General features: G+C 44.9%; 1 protein-coding gene across 1 annotated transcript in view; it reads right to left on the reverse strand.

Annotated features, from left to right (window-relative positions):
* The window catches only part of plce1 (phospholipase C, epsilon 1), a 48,493-nt gene extending 33,760 nt beyond the window's left edge, over positions 1–14,733 (reverse strand). The window contains exons 1-3 of the mRNA XM_062474949.1: positions 14,706–14,733; positions 14,300–14,483; positions 10,448–12,103 (exon numbers count right to left, since the gene is read on the reverse strand). Coding sequence (XP_062330933.1) covers positions 10,448–11,770 — 1,323 coding nt within the window. The 5' untranslated portion in view covers positions 11,771–12,103; positions 14,300–14,483; positions 14,706–14,733. The remainder of the gene's footprint in view (positions 1–10,447; positions 12,104–14,299; positions 14,484–14,705) is intronic.
* Between the last annotated feature and the right edge of the window lie 3,527 nt (positions 14,734–18,260).

The following is an 18,260-nucleotide window of genomic DNA, read 5'->3' on the forward strand; positions in this document are numbered from 1 at the left end:
AAGTTGGCTGGCTGGCTGGCTGGCTAAAAGAGCTGGCTGGCTGGCTGAGGGGCTGGTGGAGAGGCTGGGTGGCTGGTTTTCTGCCTGTTCAGGGTCAATCTATTGAACAAATGACCATTTGCTGTGTTTGGAGAGCCTGATATGTGAATACCTCCACCAGATAAAGGAGTGATGGTCTTATCATAACAGAAATATGCTATGTAAAAAGCTCTGCCTTGGTTCATGGAGAACACTATCAGCACAAGGGAGACGGAAAAAAGACAGAACTAGGATAATGAAAAAGTACCCCTACAGTTGCTATCTCTATATAGAAATAAGATAGAAAAGACCAATGCCCTAGGTTTACATTCTTGCGCCAATTTCCCCAATTCTAGTGAAGTCTTTGAGTTTCAGACATTCCGTAGCCTGTTCTAGAACCCATCCATCCTCTATTTAAAGGTTCAACATGTTGTAAGCCTTTCCAATAACATGTTGAATGAAGAAATGCCATTACATATTCCCCATGTTTGCAAGGATGTGTACAGTTACAGCCCTGTGAAGGCAGTTGGCAGATCCTTTGACCCTCATGTAAACCACAGGAGAAGCTGGCAGGTACACCGATCTAAACACATGAAACATCACACTCTTCGATCATGTGACTTCAGACTTGTACTTCCTGCTGCTGTAGGAGTATGACCGTATGGTGCTCTACTCTGTCTCCCGTCAACTGTTCAACAGGGACACTTCCCCACCCAATCACAATGTCCCATTTTACTTTCTCTCTCTCCCTCTCTCTCTCCCCCTCTCTCCCTCTCTCCCCCTTTCCCTCCCTCTCTCCCTCCCTCTCTCTCTCTCTCTCTCTCTCCCTCTCCCTCCGACAATATAACCACAATTTCCCACCATTCTCTCCCCAGCGCCGGGACGGTAAATCTGTTCTTACTCCCCTTCTCCAACAATACTTGCTGATGGCCTGACCTGCTAGCCCTTCACACAGCACTTCAGACGACTGAGCAAGATTTTTGTCTGAAATTCTCATAAACTCTGTTTGTATTTTTTTTTACATTCCATGTCTAAATGAGCACAGCCTTTCTAAAACCATCATTTAAAAATGAAAGTTGAGACAGAAAAGGAGAGACAGAAGGGAACAAGGAATTTTTACTTACATAAAATCAACCATCCGCTTGTGTGGACAAAATCAGCCCCAAATGTACCAGTGATAACAAAACTCTGAATGAGAGTATGGATATTCTGTATCCAGTCCAGAATAAACTCAAGTCAAGGTCATGAACCTCAAAGAATTATGAATCATCTAGATGTGGTAAGCTTATACTAGCAAAATGGTCCCTTGATTGGCTGAGGCCAAGTTGGAGAACCGCCCACTGGGAAAGGACAAGAGTGGAGAAAAGGGAGAGAGGAAGAGAGGGATCAGTAGGAGAGAAGGAGCTATGGGGGAGGAAATGGTAAGGTAAAGGCAGGGAAAGAAAGAGAGACCAGAGCAGAGTGAATCAGGGCTGAGGCCAAAGAGGAAGATAAGTGGAGGGAGAGGGGAAGAAAATAAATATAGAGGGGGAGAGAGAAGTAGAGAAGGGGGGGGGGGATCGCATCATAATACTCTGTAGAATTTCACAAGGAGCTGTTTCACCAGAACCAAAGCTCCTCTGCTAACAATTTCAGGCCTACGTATGTGTGTGTGTGTGTGTGAGAGACAGCACACCTGTGTTTTCTGCACACTTCAACTAACAGAGATAAACAAGAAATTTATTTTCTGACAGCACATACTCCAAGAAAATACATGTGAATCGGTAACAGGTTAGAATGACACAGAGAGAAGCAGAATCAGTAGGATTCCATTGCGCTGAAAACAGACAGTTCTGCACGTTGGCTGGTTCCCCCTCAGAACCTAAACCTGGAAGCTATTAACAAAGTGGGAGACCCCCTGGGAATCCTCTGCTCCGCAACGGCAGAACCTTGGTTCTCATGATGTCATCCTACAGTTACCTACCTACTACCCATAAAGTAGTTAACTAACTACAGTAATTTGCGGTGAATCTCTAACATTCAAGCCATGTGCTAAATGCATTACTTTTTTAAATGTATAGGATAACAGCTACTAACAAAGAGAGCAACTGGCATCTATAAATATATTAAACTCTTCTTGTTCTAACCGTTGCCATGAGAAACAGAAAATTACATCTCAAACAGTAATAGTATTGCAGTTCTTTGTCTACTTACTTGTTCAGGAGGCCAGAGAAAGCTGAAGGAGGAAATAGCAGGAAATTAGAAGAAAAATAAACAGATTAAAACAAAATATAAATCTGTCTCAGGCAGAGTGAGGATTCAAGAGTGAGAGAGTAAGCTTGAAAATCCAGGGAGAGAGGGCTAGAGAGTGAACGAGCGAGAGGAAGAGAGATCGACATCAGTGAAGGAGCGAGCGAGCCCCTCCGTTAGCTGTGCCTCAGGAGGGCATCCCATATTTGGCTGTGAGGCAACAACAAACCCACAGCAGACAACCAAGATGCTATCAGACAAAAGTAGTGAGCCTCACTAACATGTACTACAAACCAGGAGGCAACTTGACATAAACACTCAATCAAAAGCAATCCTTCAGATCAGTATTGGTATATTATATATATATAGTCACATTCAAGTACTCAAATCTTCCTTTCCCTACCACGGGGCCTTGTTTAACTCTGGGAAATCAGTAATAAAGATTGCACCATACTCATTCAGGTGGCGAAAGATAGTCAATTTTTGCTTAATCAATCGATCACGAAAGTAAAGGTTGCTTCTTGGTTAGAGTCGGATGGAAAAAAACATAATCTACCATCTATCAAATTCAAACGAATCAGCGTTTGTTTTGTAGTAAGTCACTAGAAGTCTTAGCAAGTGTTCTGCCAGGCTCTGAAACAAGTTATGCCTAGCCACTAGTACACCAAGGACACAAGAACAATGCTTAGAACAGTAGCAAGAGAAACGTAGAAAATAATCATGAAAAAAAAAAAATTTTATCTGAGAAATACAACAATTAATTTGTCCAAGTACAATTAAATTCACAAGGTTTCACTAAGACATCAACTGTTACAACTGTCACTTTCAAACAGGTAAACACTAAAAGTGTGCTACAAGTACATCCAGATGGGCCCTACCTAACGAGGTCTAGTCTGTGAGGCGTCACCTCTCCGACCCGTAACGGCCACGCCGAGGCCAGGTGACATCAAGATTCTCCATGGAGACGGTGGGGACGTTGGGGAGTGCTGAGCCGAACACAGAGGCACCCTGGGACAGGCACTTGATCTGGTCATTATCCAGCTCCGGACACCGTTGCCATGAGAACCTCTTATGAAAGACCCTTGAGTTTGTGTCTAAGATGCAGAACAGTCTCCTGTACACCCACATTGATCTCTGCCACTCGCATTCAGCTTGATTTGATATTACAATTGTATTATCCAAAGGAAACAACAGAAGAGCAAAAAAAAATATATATATATGTAATGTTGAATGAACATGAAGTCTATATATTTTCCCCTAATCTACTGTATAGTCCATGCATATATTTCCTCTGTTATTTCCCATTTAAATGTTCATCTTTAATAAGAGACTGGCCGTCCTGGCGTCCCTTGGCTATTTGAGTTGGGTGAGGAAAACAAGAGCCCCCCAAACGCTTTTCTAAATGACCTTCATTTAGGTCAAGTAAGGTTTCAGTGATACAGCTTGTTCTGATTTAATTAAACAGCAGCTTTTTTTACCCTTGTACATTTTGATGTCGTCAAGGCGAGCAAGTTGATTCATTTACCCCACTTGACCAGATTGCCGTTACCCTGATTTGAATCAGTAAGATGTGACGCGACTTTGGGAGGGATGGTGTGGTTTAGCAGCAATGCAAGTTCCAAATGCCACTACTGCCATCTAGTGTTCTGAGGTGGAGGGTTAGAAAAACCCCCAGCATGGCTGGCCACCCCTCCTGGTGATCTACCCTCCTGGTGATCTACCCTCCTGGAGATCTACCCTCCTGGTGATCTACCCTCCTGGTGATCTACCCTCCTGGAGATCTACCCTCCTGGAGATCTACCCTCCTGGTGATCTACCCTCCTGGAGATCTACCCTCCTGAAGATCTACCCTCCTGGTGATCTACCCTCCTGGAGATCTACCCTCCTGAAGATCTACCCTCCTGGTGATCTACCCTCCTGGTGATCTACCCTCCTGAAGATCTACCCTCCTGGTGATCTACCCTCCTGGAGATCTACCTTCCAGAGGGCTGAGGCGTTCACCCCAGCCCTAACCCAGCACACCAGGTTCTAATAATTAGCTGGTTGACAAGCCAAATCATGTTTGTTACATGTTGGAGTGTAAACCTACGGGAGGGTAGATCTCCAGGAACAGGTTTGGACAGCCCTGACTCTACAGTAATACATAAAACACTACGACAGAGGATTGGATGGCAGCATTAGACTTCTCAACTATGTCAAGGGTGTTCTGAATATGTGTACTGACTACATGTGTGGGTATCTTTAGATGCTGTCACACACCTGGTATGTTCAGGTGTATAAAAGAATGTGGAAATGTTCTTGTGAAACAACAACCACTGTCAATCTGAGGTCAACATTTGACATGAGTTGACACACCTCAACCCCCCCCCACCCCACAGACACACACACACACACAAGAACACATAGGACAAGTTGTAACAGGAAATAGCTGATTGATGATGACATTTCTGATATACATCAGTTGAGCCATGTGAAAGACAGAACCAATCGTGTCCCCGTATCCCATATCAAGTTCACCAGATGACCACTAGATAGAGCCAACAAGCCATGCTTTATCAGCGTGAGTGACACTGACATCATGCGATTGCATTGCATCTAACTTTTTTGTATAGAAAATACTGTACAAGACACAGTGAGAGTCGTGCACTGTGTAGCTTGTGTATACATGAATGTGTTTGTGTGTGTGTGTGTGTGCATGGGTACCTGTGTGTGTGCGTGTGCGTGTGCGTGCTTTATTACCAGTCATCACATCCACATGAGATGACTCAGATGAGTGACAGTGAGGAAGTCTTGAGATGTGTGGAAAAAGTGTTGCAACTCAGTATCAAGACTCCTGGGCAGGACGGTAGGATAGGCTCAGAGGGTTAGGATAGGCTCAAGCCAACGGCATGGTCATTTGGCATCGTTGTTATACGGTCACTATGATAAGGACCCATGATCTCTTCGCCAGACATTCCTGATGTGTTTCAAATGCAGATAGCTCTCTCCCCGCTCCCAGCGCTATGGGTCTGTGTGCATGTGTGTTTGTATGGTCGTGTGTGTGTGGTCTGTAGTCACCCCAGGGGGTCAGTTTTCTCCAAGCATCACCACAGGGATCAGGGATATTCTGGCTCCGAACTTATGTTGCTTTCCCACACTCTAACAGAAACACAAGAAGAGCCCTTCCACAAACAAATAACACACCCACACACTCCAACATACACACAAACACACAGAGACCGGTACACACACCACTAGACACTTGTGTCTCACTTGGGCAGCTTGAAAGACATAAAGAGACTTCCGTTCTTGATTAAATGAAGCATACAGGGCCTTGTTACATTGGCAGCTATTGTGTTGAAAATCGAACTAACTGGAAGGTGTTTTGTCTCTGTGCAACAAAAAAAAGGTCATGGGCCAGTCTGAAAATATATTCATTTTCATCGAGCAGACACGTTTAAGGGCGGGAATTGAACCTGCAGCCTCATGATCTGCAGTCAACGGCTCTACCGCTGAGCTTTCCCTAACAGACCCTGATCCTTCCAACACTCATGTCTGGTGTAGTCTTACCAGAACTCCTAGTGTTCCCCTCCTGGAGAATGAGGTGCCCATACAGAGGAGTCTCAGAGAGACAGCAGACAGGGGGGCACACACTCGACACAGTTGCAGTGAGGGAAGTCACAAACACACACACACATACACACCCTAATCTCCTGCTAAGCGGCATCACCCAGCTAGGTTACACAAACACGCCTGCTCTGCACATTCCACTGTAATGGCACAACAAGAAGGGAGTCGAGGGAGAGAGCTTCTACTGCTGGCGAGACTACAGGAGATGCTGCTGGATTCTAGTCACACCACAGACATTTTGAGAGGGGTGGAAGGCTGACCGAATGTGTGTGTGTGTGTGTACATGCGCCTGCGAGCATTCATAGGTCTGCATGTTGGGCTGGTTCCTTGATGACCCTTTCCATTCAGCCCAGGATCTCCATGCTCTCCATGTTGTCCTGGACCAGGTTCCACAGGCTCACAACAAGCAGTCATGTAATATCCTTTTCATTTCCTTTACCCACATCCTCTACTCTTCACCCAATCCCATCTGAGTGGGTCAACACCACAACTTCCTGGGAATGTGTATTTAGGGATTACCAGAAAGTGGCCCGGACCACCTCTATGGCAGAGGCACCTGCCTCTGTTGACTCCGTTGTATAGTTAATGAGCTTCAGAAACGGTCCAGTGTATTTACTGGAGAAATGATCTGCAATGCACCTGACCTCAGGACAAACAGTCTTTTTAATCAGTCAGTTGGTAATGGAGACACGATGATAGGGCAGACAAATGTTTGTTGAAGCTTACCTGTTCACTGGCATGAACAGACACAGTTTGAAAGAATGAACTAAATGAGAATACTCCCAGCTTGCTCATTGAAATCAGATCCACAGAGAGAATTGATAGATAGAGAAAGAGAAAAAGAGAGAAAGAGAGAGGGGGGGGATTTGAGGAAAATGAAGGGGAAAAGTCAACTCTTATCAGTAGATGTGTTTTCATCGGGACTGTTGTTTTTGTGAAACAAACTGCAGACTACACTTCCTGTCCAGAAAGGAAGTGTCAACTACAATCTGGAAAGCCTCAAATCTTTCAATGTTTTGGGACCAAGAAAATATGTTCAAACCTCATATAGAGAAGGCGAAGCAAGTGAACAAACTGAGAATAACGGATCCATTCTAGGTAGATTACATCCGAATATTTACAAATGTTTGTGTCGGAAACACAGTTCTTCGTCCACTGCATTAGTCCGTTCTAAGGATGTGGGCCTATATCAGCCGAAGTTCATTTACTGGAACAGCTGTGGGATGTCTGGCAGAGTGAGAGCATCCTCCTTTGGTGCTTCACATTTCTTTTGGCCAACAACACAGATCTGAGACCTCTACTGCAAACATCATAGGGACATTTCTGATCTCCATCAAGACCTACGAACCTACAGTAGAGTACAGGCCTTCGCATACACACATGCAATGCACATGTAGACTCTCTCGCACAAGCGCACGTATACAAGCCCATACTGTGTGTGTATACACACACACAGACACGATGGAAATCAATTACAGCAAGCCTGTTTAGGAAGCCCCCCCCCCAGGAGGATCAACAAGCCCAGTGGGTCTGGGGTTGTTGTGTGCATGTGTGTGTGTGTGTGTGTGTGTGTGTGTGTGTGTGTGTGTGTGTGTGTGTGTGTGTGTGTGCGTGTGTGCGTGTGTGTGTGTAGAGGGGAGGGGTGGTAGCTCTTCTCCTTTTTCCATGCTTTCTATCCTTATCTTGTCTTGTTGTCTTATCTCTTTCCCTCTTCCTCGCTCTCATTCCTTTTCCCACCACCTCTTCACCTGTCTTGCTCTCTCTTCTTTCTCATCCTTCACCTTCACCCTCAAGTTGCTTGCTTTAACTTTAACATTGTTTACGAAGATGGAGAATGTGGACTTGAAAGATCTTTTTTGACCCAAATGAAAAGGCTCCATTGACACTAATTGGTAAAGACTAAATGTAAATGTAAAGACAGAGTTCTAAACTCGCCACCCTCTTCAGAGGATTCAGAACGCAGCGGCCCGCCTGGTCTACAATCTACCTAGACGCTCCCATGTTACCCCGCTCCTCATCTCTCTCCACTGGCCACCTATCATGGCCCGTATCAGATTCAAGACCCTGGTACTGACCTTCCGAGCAGTGAACGGGACTGCACCCGTCTACATCAAGTCTCTCCTGCAGCCTTACACCCCCACCCGTCACCTACGGTCTTCTTCAGACAACCGCCTGGTGGTCCCACCGCTCAAGACCGCCCGGTCCCAACACAAGCTCTTCTCCTGTCTGGCCCCCCAGTGGTGGAATCAACTCCCCACCTCCATCAGAGACACTGACTGTCTCTCCACCTTCAAGAAAAGGCTCAAGACGCACTTGTTCCGGGAGTACAACGGTACTTAGGAATGGTTCGCTTGACCCGATGTTAGTTTCCTCAAGGATCACAATGACTCTTGCTTAGAGACTTGTTGCTCTTGTGGTTAGTGGTAACTGACTTAAATTTTTGTACTCGCTGTGATATATTGTTTTTATTATTGTTGCTTGTTTTTTTTTTCCACAGGTACACTTGCACTTATAGCGGTTCATGTTGTTTAATTGTAACTTGTTTAACTACATGCTCTTATGGTTCTTCCCTTTGGCACTTACTGTGGTTGTTCACAATGTGTGCTTCATGTTTTGGCTACTCGCAATGTTTTTGTGGCTATCTTGTTGTTATGATCAGTGACCTATGCACTTTGTAAAGCTCTCTCTTGGAAGTCGCTTTGGATAAAAGCGTCTGCTAAATGAATACATGTAAATGTAATGTAAACAGCAAATGATTAACACGCTCCTGCTGGCTTTAGGTTGTTTGATGCTGGCCAAAGGTGTGCGTGTGTGTGTGTGTGGGTGGGTGGGAATGTGCCCCCCTGGTAAGCAAATATATTTGCATGACAGGCAACTCTTATTTATGCTGTACGCATATAAAAATGATTGTAAACATGTCATGAAGACATGCAAAGCTCCCAGGTTGTAAAGTTCAGGAAGAAGAAATAGAACACAATAAAGCAAGGTCCCTTCTGTCTCTCTTAGACCTCACGTATCTAGCTCAGCACGATGACACAAACTTCACTCCCCTTTGTACTCTTCCCTTTCAACCTCCATTCCCCCTATATTCTGCTAGAAGCTCTTATTTTCCTACTCTCTCTGCCAGTATTACTCTGCTAGGATCCCTCCATCATATAATCCTGTGTGCTTTGGCTTACCTCCTTAGCTGAGGTAATAAACAGTAGGCCAGGGGATACCTTGGAATTTCTCAACTACACCTTCATTACTGCCCACACACACACACACACACACCTCCTTGTGTAAGTGTGTGTGTGTGTGTGAGCGTGTGTGTATGAGAGAGAATGAGTGTGCTTGTGCGCTTGTTTTCAGTACTGAAGCACATGTGTGTGTGTGTTAGTTGGCCATATAAGAATCAGTGACTATACTATTCTGTGTTTGGTTCCTATGGTAACTCCATAGGCATACTGTGGCTGGTGTTTTGACAGGCGCTGTGACTAGCAGGCTTTTCAATGGTCTCATTATGAGTGGAGCCTGGAGGCTGGCCTGCATACAGCCCATATCCCTGCACCACAAAGGACTCATAAAACTGACTGCAACCACTGCAGCGGCCCTCACCAGCGACCCTCACCAGCGACCCTCACCACACACTCGTACACAGAGGTTTGCTCTGTTGTGGCCGACACATGCACATGAGCGGGCACGCACGCACACACACACACACACACTGTAGGCATGCTTAACGTGGAGGTTGTGGTTGAACAAGGCAGTCAGCCATTGGACCATATTTTCTCAGGCTTTTAATGTTTTGTGTCAGATCCTCTCTGGATGTTAATAAGACCTTTACCATGAAACCTCACCTCAACCTCACCTCAACCTCTATACAACCTCACATCAAACTCAATTCAACCTTAACTCAAACTCATTACAACCTCAACCTCAATACATCGAAAACCCGACCATCAACAACATCTGGCACCCTAACCAGAACTCTCTTTCCAAATACTCTTTTTCTCTCTCTCTCCCTTCCTCTCTCTCTTCTCAATCCATCTCCCTTGGCAGTACCAGGAGATAGATTCCATGGTTTGTAACTGTATGCCAATGCCAGCTCAGTCTGTCAGTTTCACACACAGCAGAACTTACTGCAGATAAATCACTTTTCCACTGCGGAGGAGAGGAGAGGTGGAGAGGACTACCCCGAACAAAGAGACGGACTGTGCCGTGGAGTCCCCCACTCTTTTTCCGACACACATAACAAGCGGAACATTTAAACTAAACAGACGAGAGCAAACACTGTAAATGACTTTTTCCACCAAATGTGCCACTCGTAGTATTAGCTGAATTACAGCAATCTGTGAGGTGGTGGTTCCAAAGCATTCACAGTTGGGTAGAAAATGAAAATTGGGACAAGATGGTGAGGGTGTCAGCATGGTTAGGTTTGGTGTGTGTGAGGGTTGGTTAATACATTCACAGGAGGGGCTGCAGTGGGCCTCATAACAGTGGGTCCTTTCATGGAACCTGTAGCATGGGTGTGAAAGACAAACTATCTAATGACTGAGACGCTGACCCCTAACATGTGAGTGTGTGTATGTGTGTGTAAAGCCTCTCTTACCTGTGAGAATCTGACCCCAGGGTACCGTAGCAGAGCTCTGCAGACCTTCAGGCTGGTAACAAGATCCTCCACACCATGCTTTCTGATTGGCTGAATGTCTTTCTCACTGGGGCGCCAGGTTCTTCTACAAACAACCCCCCAGGCATGGTCAGAAATGTGCCCTGAGGGCAGAGTCCTAACGATGGCTCTGGTGCCAGTACACACAGACTTCTTCACCTTCTGGTTGTTCCTGTAGAACCTCCGGACCAGAACAGTGGAGCGTTCCTTCTTGTTCCGTACAAATTCACTGTCTGACAGGCCTCCATCACTGTCGCTTTTCGGTGGGCTGACTGTTTCCCCAGGTGATGACCCCAGTGGTGACCTGGAAGCTGTCGTGGCTTCCAGGGAAGCCCGACGGAGGAAGAGTTTCTCCACAGAGGAGACCTTGGGCTTGGGCCTCCTGTTCAGCCTCTCTAGGCTGGAGTAGCCGTCTCTCAGGCAGAGTCTGCGGGCGTCATGCCTGCAGAGGGAAGCTCTAGTCTTGGGAGAGGTACCTGGGGAGCCTGGGTCTCCCTGGGGAGAATGACAAGTTGATAACAGAGACACAGGCAAGCTGCTCCGACGGTGAGCGGTGAGCTTGAGTCTGGGGCTTAATATGGGTTTGGGGCTGGGGCTGGGTTTAGGACTGGGGCCGGTGAAGCAGGGGCAGGCAGAAGGGCCAGGGCTGGAGCAGTGACAGGAGTTGGGACGAGCGCTGGGCCTGTGAGACACCAGAGCAGCGCTGTTACATTCCAATTTGCAGGAGTTTCCCTCTGGGCAGTTCCATGCTGGCATTCCACCAGCTGCTGCCTGAGGACTATCCACAGTCCCAGCAGTAGAACCCCGGGGTATAGAACCCTTAGGAGCACAACCATGGGATGTGGAACCCTGGGGAGTAGAACACTGGACAGCGGGACCTATTTCTTGACACACAGTATCCAGTCCACACTCACTGCACAAGAACCCTGTCCCGTGGCTCCGGGCTCTATTTGTAAGGTCATTTGACCCACAGGGCTGTCTGGAATGCATGCAGTGCTGTGTAGAAGCGACACTGTGGGAGGTTATAGAGCTAGCTGTTCTAGAACGGTAATCCCAGCTTCGACATCCTGTTTCCAGAAACTTCCCGTCTAAACAGTCACAAGATAACTTCCTGTACAGGCGGAGGGGTGGGCTGGAGGTGGTGCTACACTGGCAGCTCACCAACGGTTGGTCAGAATACCGTCTTTCTTCATTGTTCTGGTGCGTACTGGGCTCTGTCGTTCCTGGTTTACTCCGTGTCACGCAAGTCTCCTTTTCTGAAGTCATAGTGTCCCTTGTTTTTCCTCTCTGTGCTGAAGCCTCAGGTCATTGAGTATCCAAAGGTCAGCAGGCCAACAATCATTTAGTTTGAAGGACAGAGATGGAAGTGTAGGTAGGCACATCCAGGGGTACCTTCACACCAAACAGACTATGTTGTGAAAACAGAAGCTGATCCAGCTGTATAAACTAGAATATAAGCCTTGACCCTGGACAGCAGAAGAATTCCTGGATACTCCTGTCCACATTCAGTGAGTGTGTGTGGATATTTGGGCGTGACCGCTAGATAGTCACTGTGATGTCACTGGTTCCTTTGCTCTGTCCTTCTGGTAAGGCCTCTCTCTGGTTTTGGAAACACACACATACGTACATAAATTAGCATAAATTAGCATACAGTATCTCTTTTTACATTTATTCATTTACATTTATTCATTTACATTTATTCATTTATATTTATTCATTTAGCAGACACTTTTATCCAAAGCGACATCCAATCTCTCATACCCACATACCCAAAAATATGGCATCGAAATTTCACATCCTGTTCTGAAGGTGCCTAGATTAGCGTGGTTGTTGAGACTTAAACCAGACTGATGAAGTTGCTTCATCAGATATCAGTCCTTCCGTTTCAGAGGAGAGGGTGAAAGACAACAAGTGTTTCACATTCTCAATGTAAGGGAGAAAAGGTTAAAGTGAGAAAGAGAACAGTAAGCAATTATCTTTCAAAAAGGGGGATCCGAGACTATCTCACACCTATACACCTCACACTGCACTGTTGTCTCAGAATACCAGCCGAATTTCTGAGAGAACCTGGACATCCAATAAAAGGTGCCATGTTATATGTTCCATAATATCTCGAGAGGACAGAAGATGCATAGTAGATAGTAACCTCATCCCCTGAACCAACTATACAACCCATTGAGTGGCTTTGTTTTTGGTATAGTAACCTTAGCATCTTGTTGTGACTGTGTACCCAAAGCTCAGTGTCTGACTCCTGTCTGGACACCAGACCTTGACATCTGTTCCGTTTCTCTCATTATGTGCACAAGGGCATTTTCATCTACATCATGTGCCTTTCTGTCAATAATAACTAGAAATAGCATGATTCTAAGTTTGCACTGGTCTTGCACAAGCAGTGGGTGTGTAAACAGTTCTGGTCAGAAAAACACTCAGTCAGACCGTGCTGCAGCGCTAGGTCTGCGATGGCAGCAGAAAAGCCCCCTGTAAAAACGCGTGGGTTGCTGGAATGTGAGGCCACTCCAGGGAGGGGAGATTATGTGTGTGCATGTGTATGTATGTGTATGTGTATGTGTGTGTGTGTGTGTGTGTGTGTGTGTGTGTGTGTGTGTGTGTGTGTGTGTGTGTGTGTGTGTGTGTGTGTGTGTGTGTGTGTGTGTGTGTGTGTGTGTGTGTGTGTGTAGGGGGGGTCTAAGTCCATTGATTCTGCGTCCCTTTGCTAGCCAAACCCCAGACCAAACATCCCACACCCACACACCAGACCATACATCAGGTTGTCTGTCTGCTGAAGGAGTAACCTCTTCTGAAGGCTGAATGTTACATGCATCAGTAGAGGAGAAGAGGGAGATGAGAGAGAGAGAGAGAGAGAGAGAGACCGAGAGAGAGGGGAAAGAGAAAGAGGACAGAGAAGGGCAGAGGGAGAAGGATTCCAACTGAATCAGAGAGGAGAAATAAAATACCTCTGGCAAGAAAAAGTGTTTAGTTTGTTGCTCATGCCCCCCTCCCTCCTCTCACATTTGTTAACAATGATCTCTTATCATAATACAATACCCCGGTCTGTCCTTAGATGAAACAGCTCTGAAACGTCACAGATGAAAGGAGAAATCCCCGTAAGGAGGAAAGGGCTGGTTAATCTTTTTCACTCACTTAAAACCTGATCTACAGCATTGCTGTGGTCTAATAACAGTATAAAGTATGGGACCTTACATTACAACTGCTGAAAACAGGATAATTGCAAAGAAAGTTATCAGAGAGATTAGTGACTGTAACTGATTTTCTTCTTGACATTGAATACTACTGGAGAAACAGGTCAGATCAGAAGTCACTACGCTGAGATGTTCTACGGTACAGTTAACAGAAGTCTGGAAAAAATAACTGTTAGGCCGTGTTCACACTTGACTTATTTTTTTTGAAAAAAGCGCTGCCTTCAGCGCCTTTTGAGCGCCTTTTGAGCGCCTTTTGAGCGCCTTTTGAGCGCCTTTTGAGCGCCTTTTGAGCGCCTTTTGAGCGCCTTTTGAGCGCCTTTTGAGAGCTTTCAGCGTGAGAATTATGTAACCTGAACGGGAATCATACAATCATACATTCTAGCGATACATTATTATCCGTTATTTTCCGTTGGTTACTTATTGATAACTAGCTACTATTAGACATTTGGCCTATCTCTTTCTCCGAACCCATAATATAACAATGAGTCTTTATCCCCCATAATAACTCTGGCCCACTAGTAGCCTGCATCAACGTGGGACCCCCCATTTACCAGACATTTAAAAGCCTTTGCTCCCAAACAGTCAAAAAACTAACCATGAGCGTGTGGGATTCAAACCCTGCTTGGGTCCAGGAGCCTGGTCTCTCGGTCTCTCTCAGGTCTGAGAAGCTCTGATTGACAACAGGTCGGTGCTAACACTGGGCAGGGCTGGGGAGACAAGCCTCCAAATCAGTCCTGCCAACGGATCAAAGTTCTTCTGTTATCAGCTGCTGTGCAACCCTGACAGGACACACACAAAGAGGTCTTGTAAGGCAAATCACAGCTTGCTGCCAGCAGAGAAACAACCAGGAGAACCAGGTCACAGAGACAAGTGCAATGGACAGCAAACCAGAAAAGATCTAATTGTTTCTAATTGACTGAACTTTGTACAATGATTACATTCAATAAACGGATTGGATGTATGTATCCAGGTAACTCTTATTAGCCAGAGGCAGTCCTTACCTTATTGGTTGTGTGTGTGAGAGAGGCTTAAGTTGAAGCTGAATCAACTGTACCGTATTCACAATACCTTAGAGGTAGAGAGAGAGGAGAGAGAGAGATCAGAACAGGACCTACATGTCTGTTTCCACCATAAAGTAATGAGACGATAACAGGGTACAGCAGACACAAAATACAGGTGTAACATGACATCCAGCAATCACCTGTACAGACAAGATGACATTGATTGAAGTTAATTGGCAGATGTTTGCTGATAAGTCACAAAAGTACTAAGCGTTAAATTAATGCTCTGTCACTTTACTGCATACAGCCCTATTGCTTTCTTTTATTTTTACTTTATATTTTATATTGTACAGTTTTGTCAGTATTCTTACTTTTTTATATTGTATATTTAAGGACCGCACACATATTTTTAAAGATTTGTATATGTTTATTATATGTGTAATCTATGCACTTGCCCACCAAAGTAAATTCCTTGTTTGTGTGCACTTACTTGGCGATTAAACTTGATTCTGATTGTCACAATTAATATTTTTCATAATAAAAGAGGCCTCTATGGACAAGCAAAGTCAGAAGCTTTCACAATTTTTACCAGTCACATTACATTTCTAGAGCCACGACCTACAAATCAGGTTACTAAGACAGCAGTGGAGCACGGGATTCCTAATCTAACTAGGAATCTGAGCGATGCTGAAGGAGTATCAGCTCCTGTGTCAGCTCCTTCAGAGTTTCAGGTTTGGTCACTCACTCCTGTCAGATAGGATGAAAAAATCCTTCCTACACATTCTGAAGAATCATATCAGCTTCATCCAGATATTAGTTAGATAAAAGCCAGATGGTCAGCATAGTTTTCCATTCTAACCTATTGTCCATTTTGTTTGTCAATATTTAATTATTTTATAGTATTTAGAAACATGGGACATGATGTTTGCTCTGTGTATTCTCTGATATCTGAGTGAAACTAAACTAGCATCCACAGGTATGCAGTGGATGTCTTCTACTTTGTATCACCAACAACAACCAGGAAAGGGGAAGTTTTGAACAATTGTTAAATTGGCGTAATGTTCCCTAAATCATTGATACTTTTTTGTCCCACAGTTATCCGGAGGCCTTCTGGTGGGGTTGGGGATTAGGGGTTATTCATGTGGGATTATTTCTCAACGCATCCAAGTGATGACTCACGCGCTGGTATGTGATTAGGCCAGCCTCACATGGGGTGACAGAGAGTTATAGCGAGAGAGAGAGAGTTATAGAGAGAGAGTTATAGAGAGAGAGAGAGAGAGAGAGAGAGAGAGAGAGAGAGAGAGAGAGAGAGAGAGAGTGTGTGTGTGTGTGTGTGTGTGTGTGTGGAGGAGAAGAGAGAAAAGATTGGTGTAGGGAGACAGAAAGAGTGAGAGACAGAGAGAAAGATACACAGAGAGAGAGAGAGAGAGAGAGAGAGAGAGAGAGAGAGAGAGAGAGAGAGAGAGAGAGAGAGAGAGAGAGAGAGAGAGAGAGAGAGAGAGAGAGAGAGAGAGATGCTGCAGTTCTGACTGGCGCATAGAGAGCCTGGACAAATCCCCCTCTTTAAGAGGTCACAGAAGAAAGGACTAATAACAATAGATGGACATTCCTTCCCTTGCACCAGAAAGCCTTCACATAATTGTGTACACAGACCGCAAATTAGACACTCAAGAAAACCACATATTTCCAAAAAATAAGAGTTATTAACAGCAGGCTTGGCCTAGAGAGAGAAAATAGGTAAAATAGTTTTTTTTTAAATCCATTTGTAAATTATATGAGAAACGGTATTGTTTGGTATTTTCATAATGTGTGAAAACGTACTTGATATTGTCCACTTTAGTGTCACAAAAGTAGTCAGAGATCATGTCTGGTTAAGAAGGGGAAGAACAGAACCAAACAGGATCCTGTTCATGCGAGGGTCCTGGAGAACATATGGATCTGATTAGAAGGCTGGGCAGAGGACGCCAGTGGAAAGAGGGAGCCTGTGTGTGTGTGTGTGTGTGTGTGTGTGTGTGTGTGTGTGTGTGTGTGTGTGTGTGTGTGTGTGTGTGTGTGTGTGTGTGTGTGTGTGTGTGTGTGTGTGTGTATAATAACAAGGGGAGAGGGGCTGACTCAAGCCTCTGGAGGGTCGATGGTACTTGCAGACTATGGACAAATGCTGTGCAGATTTCTATCTCGTCTATTAGAACATTTGTGCTTTGTAATAACCAGACTTAATGAAGCCTATCCTGTATACCCCATAAAGAGAGAGAGAACAGTATCCTTCTCTATGCATCTTTAGTAGTAGAGCAAAATGTAGGCTACCTACTGCTTAGCTAGGTAGGAAGTTTTATTTCAACTGACAGACGCCTCATTATCTACTGAGTGATTTTGCATAATTCTATAGGACTGAATACATCACGTTTATACTTTTATTGCACCATACTCTTGTTTGAACCGCTTGGAGCATCCTCTGGACACTTAGGGTGCGTAATCATGACACTGCAAAATAGAGATCAACTAATTGACACATTATAATTGAATGCCAAAAAAGGAGTTGACATTGTGATAATTTGACAAGGACAACTTTTACCTGTGATCCCAAATATCTGTGGGGCTAGAGGTCACGTAGACAGCTTTGGGAGACTTAGGACAGCTTAGGAAAACATAAACATCGACTCGTACACGCACACGCACACCTTTTCTCTGAAGTAAAAAAAAACGTGGTGTTGTGAATATAGTGTGCACAAATCAAATTAGAAAAGATCCATTTGTCAATAGTCATGAACTGCAATAATTCTCCAGGAAACACTAGGATTTCCCTGTCAAACGAGTTGTCAACAAATTAGCTTTGATGATCAATTTGGAGCTGATGTAGGCCAACCGATTGACTTGTTATCAATTTGTATTTGATCCTACATGATAACAAGGGTTCTGAATTGCCACGAAATATTGGGTGTACAAAGCGACACGTGCATTTGCAGCCAATGTGTCTCCAGCAGAACCAATTATAGTACACAAACAAACATTACTCACCAAACAAACTTTGCATTCGCAGCGAATCAATCAATCCAGAAAAGTCCGCTTTGCTTTCCGATGATTACTCTGTAACACGAGTTATGAGCTATCGCGATCGGGAAGAGAGTTGCTCGGCTTGATGAGATGAGGAGAAGAAACCCAAACACCGCCTGATCGCGGCAGCTGGGACTAGAGGTGCTGGGCTTGTAGTGGCCAGTTCGCAGCAGCTCAGGAGGACAATAGGCGTTGCAGGGCTGGTAATGATAAGCAGCCCGAATGCACAGTGCACTGTCACTACATTGGAATGTCTGGCAGCAGTGTACCACTAGTCTATGGTTGCCTTTCGTTTCACTGTAGCTGAGGATGAAAGTTTAAAAATGAAATAAAAGGGAATTAACTATTTTGATTTAGGTGGCTGGACAGACGGCTGCGATTTATTGATTTGCCTTTTTACTATGGTTTATAATACCTGAATGCATTTGTTAGGAGAGGCGACTCGAACACATGCTCAGAAAACTGTTCTATTATCACATTTACTTCCTATCCGCAACAACCAAT

This window comes from Osmerus eperlanus, chromosome 12 (genome assembly GCF_963692335.1).
Source record: "Osmerus eperlanus chromosome 12, fOsmEpe2.1, whole genome shotgun sequence".
NCBI classification, from domain to species: Eukaryota; Metazoa; Chordata; class Actinopteri; order Osmeriformes; family Osmeridae; genus Osmerus; species Osmerus eperlanus.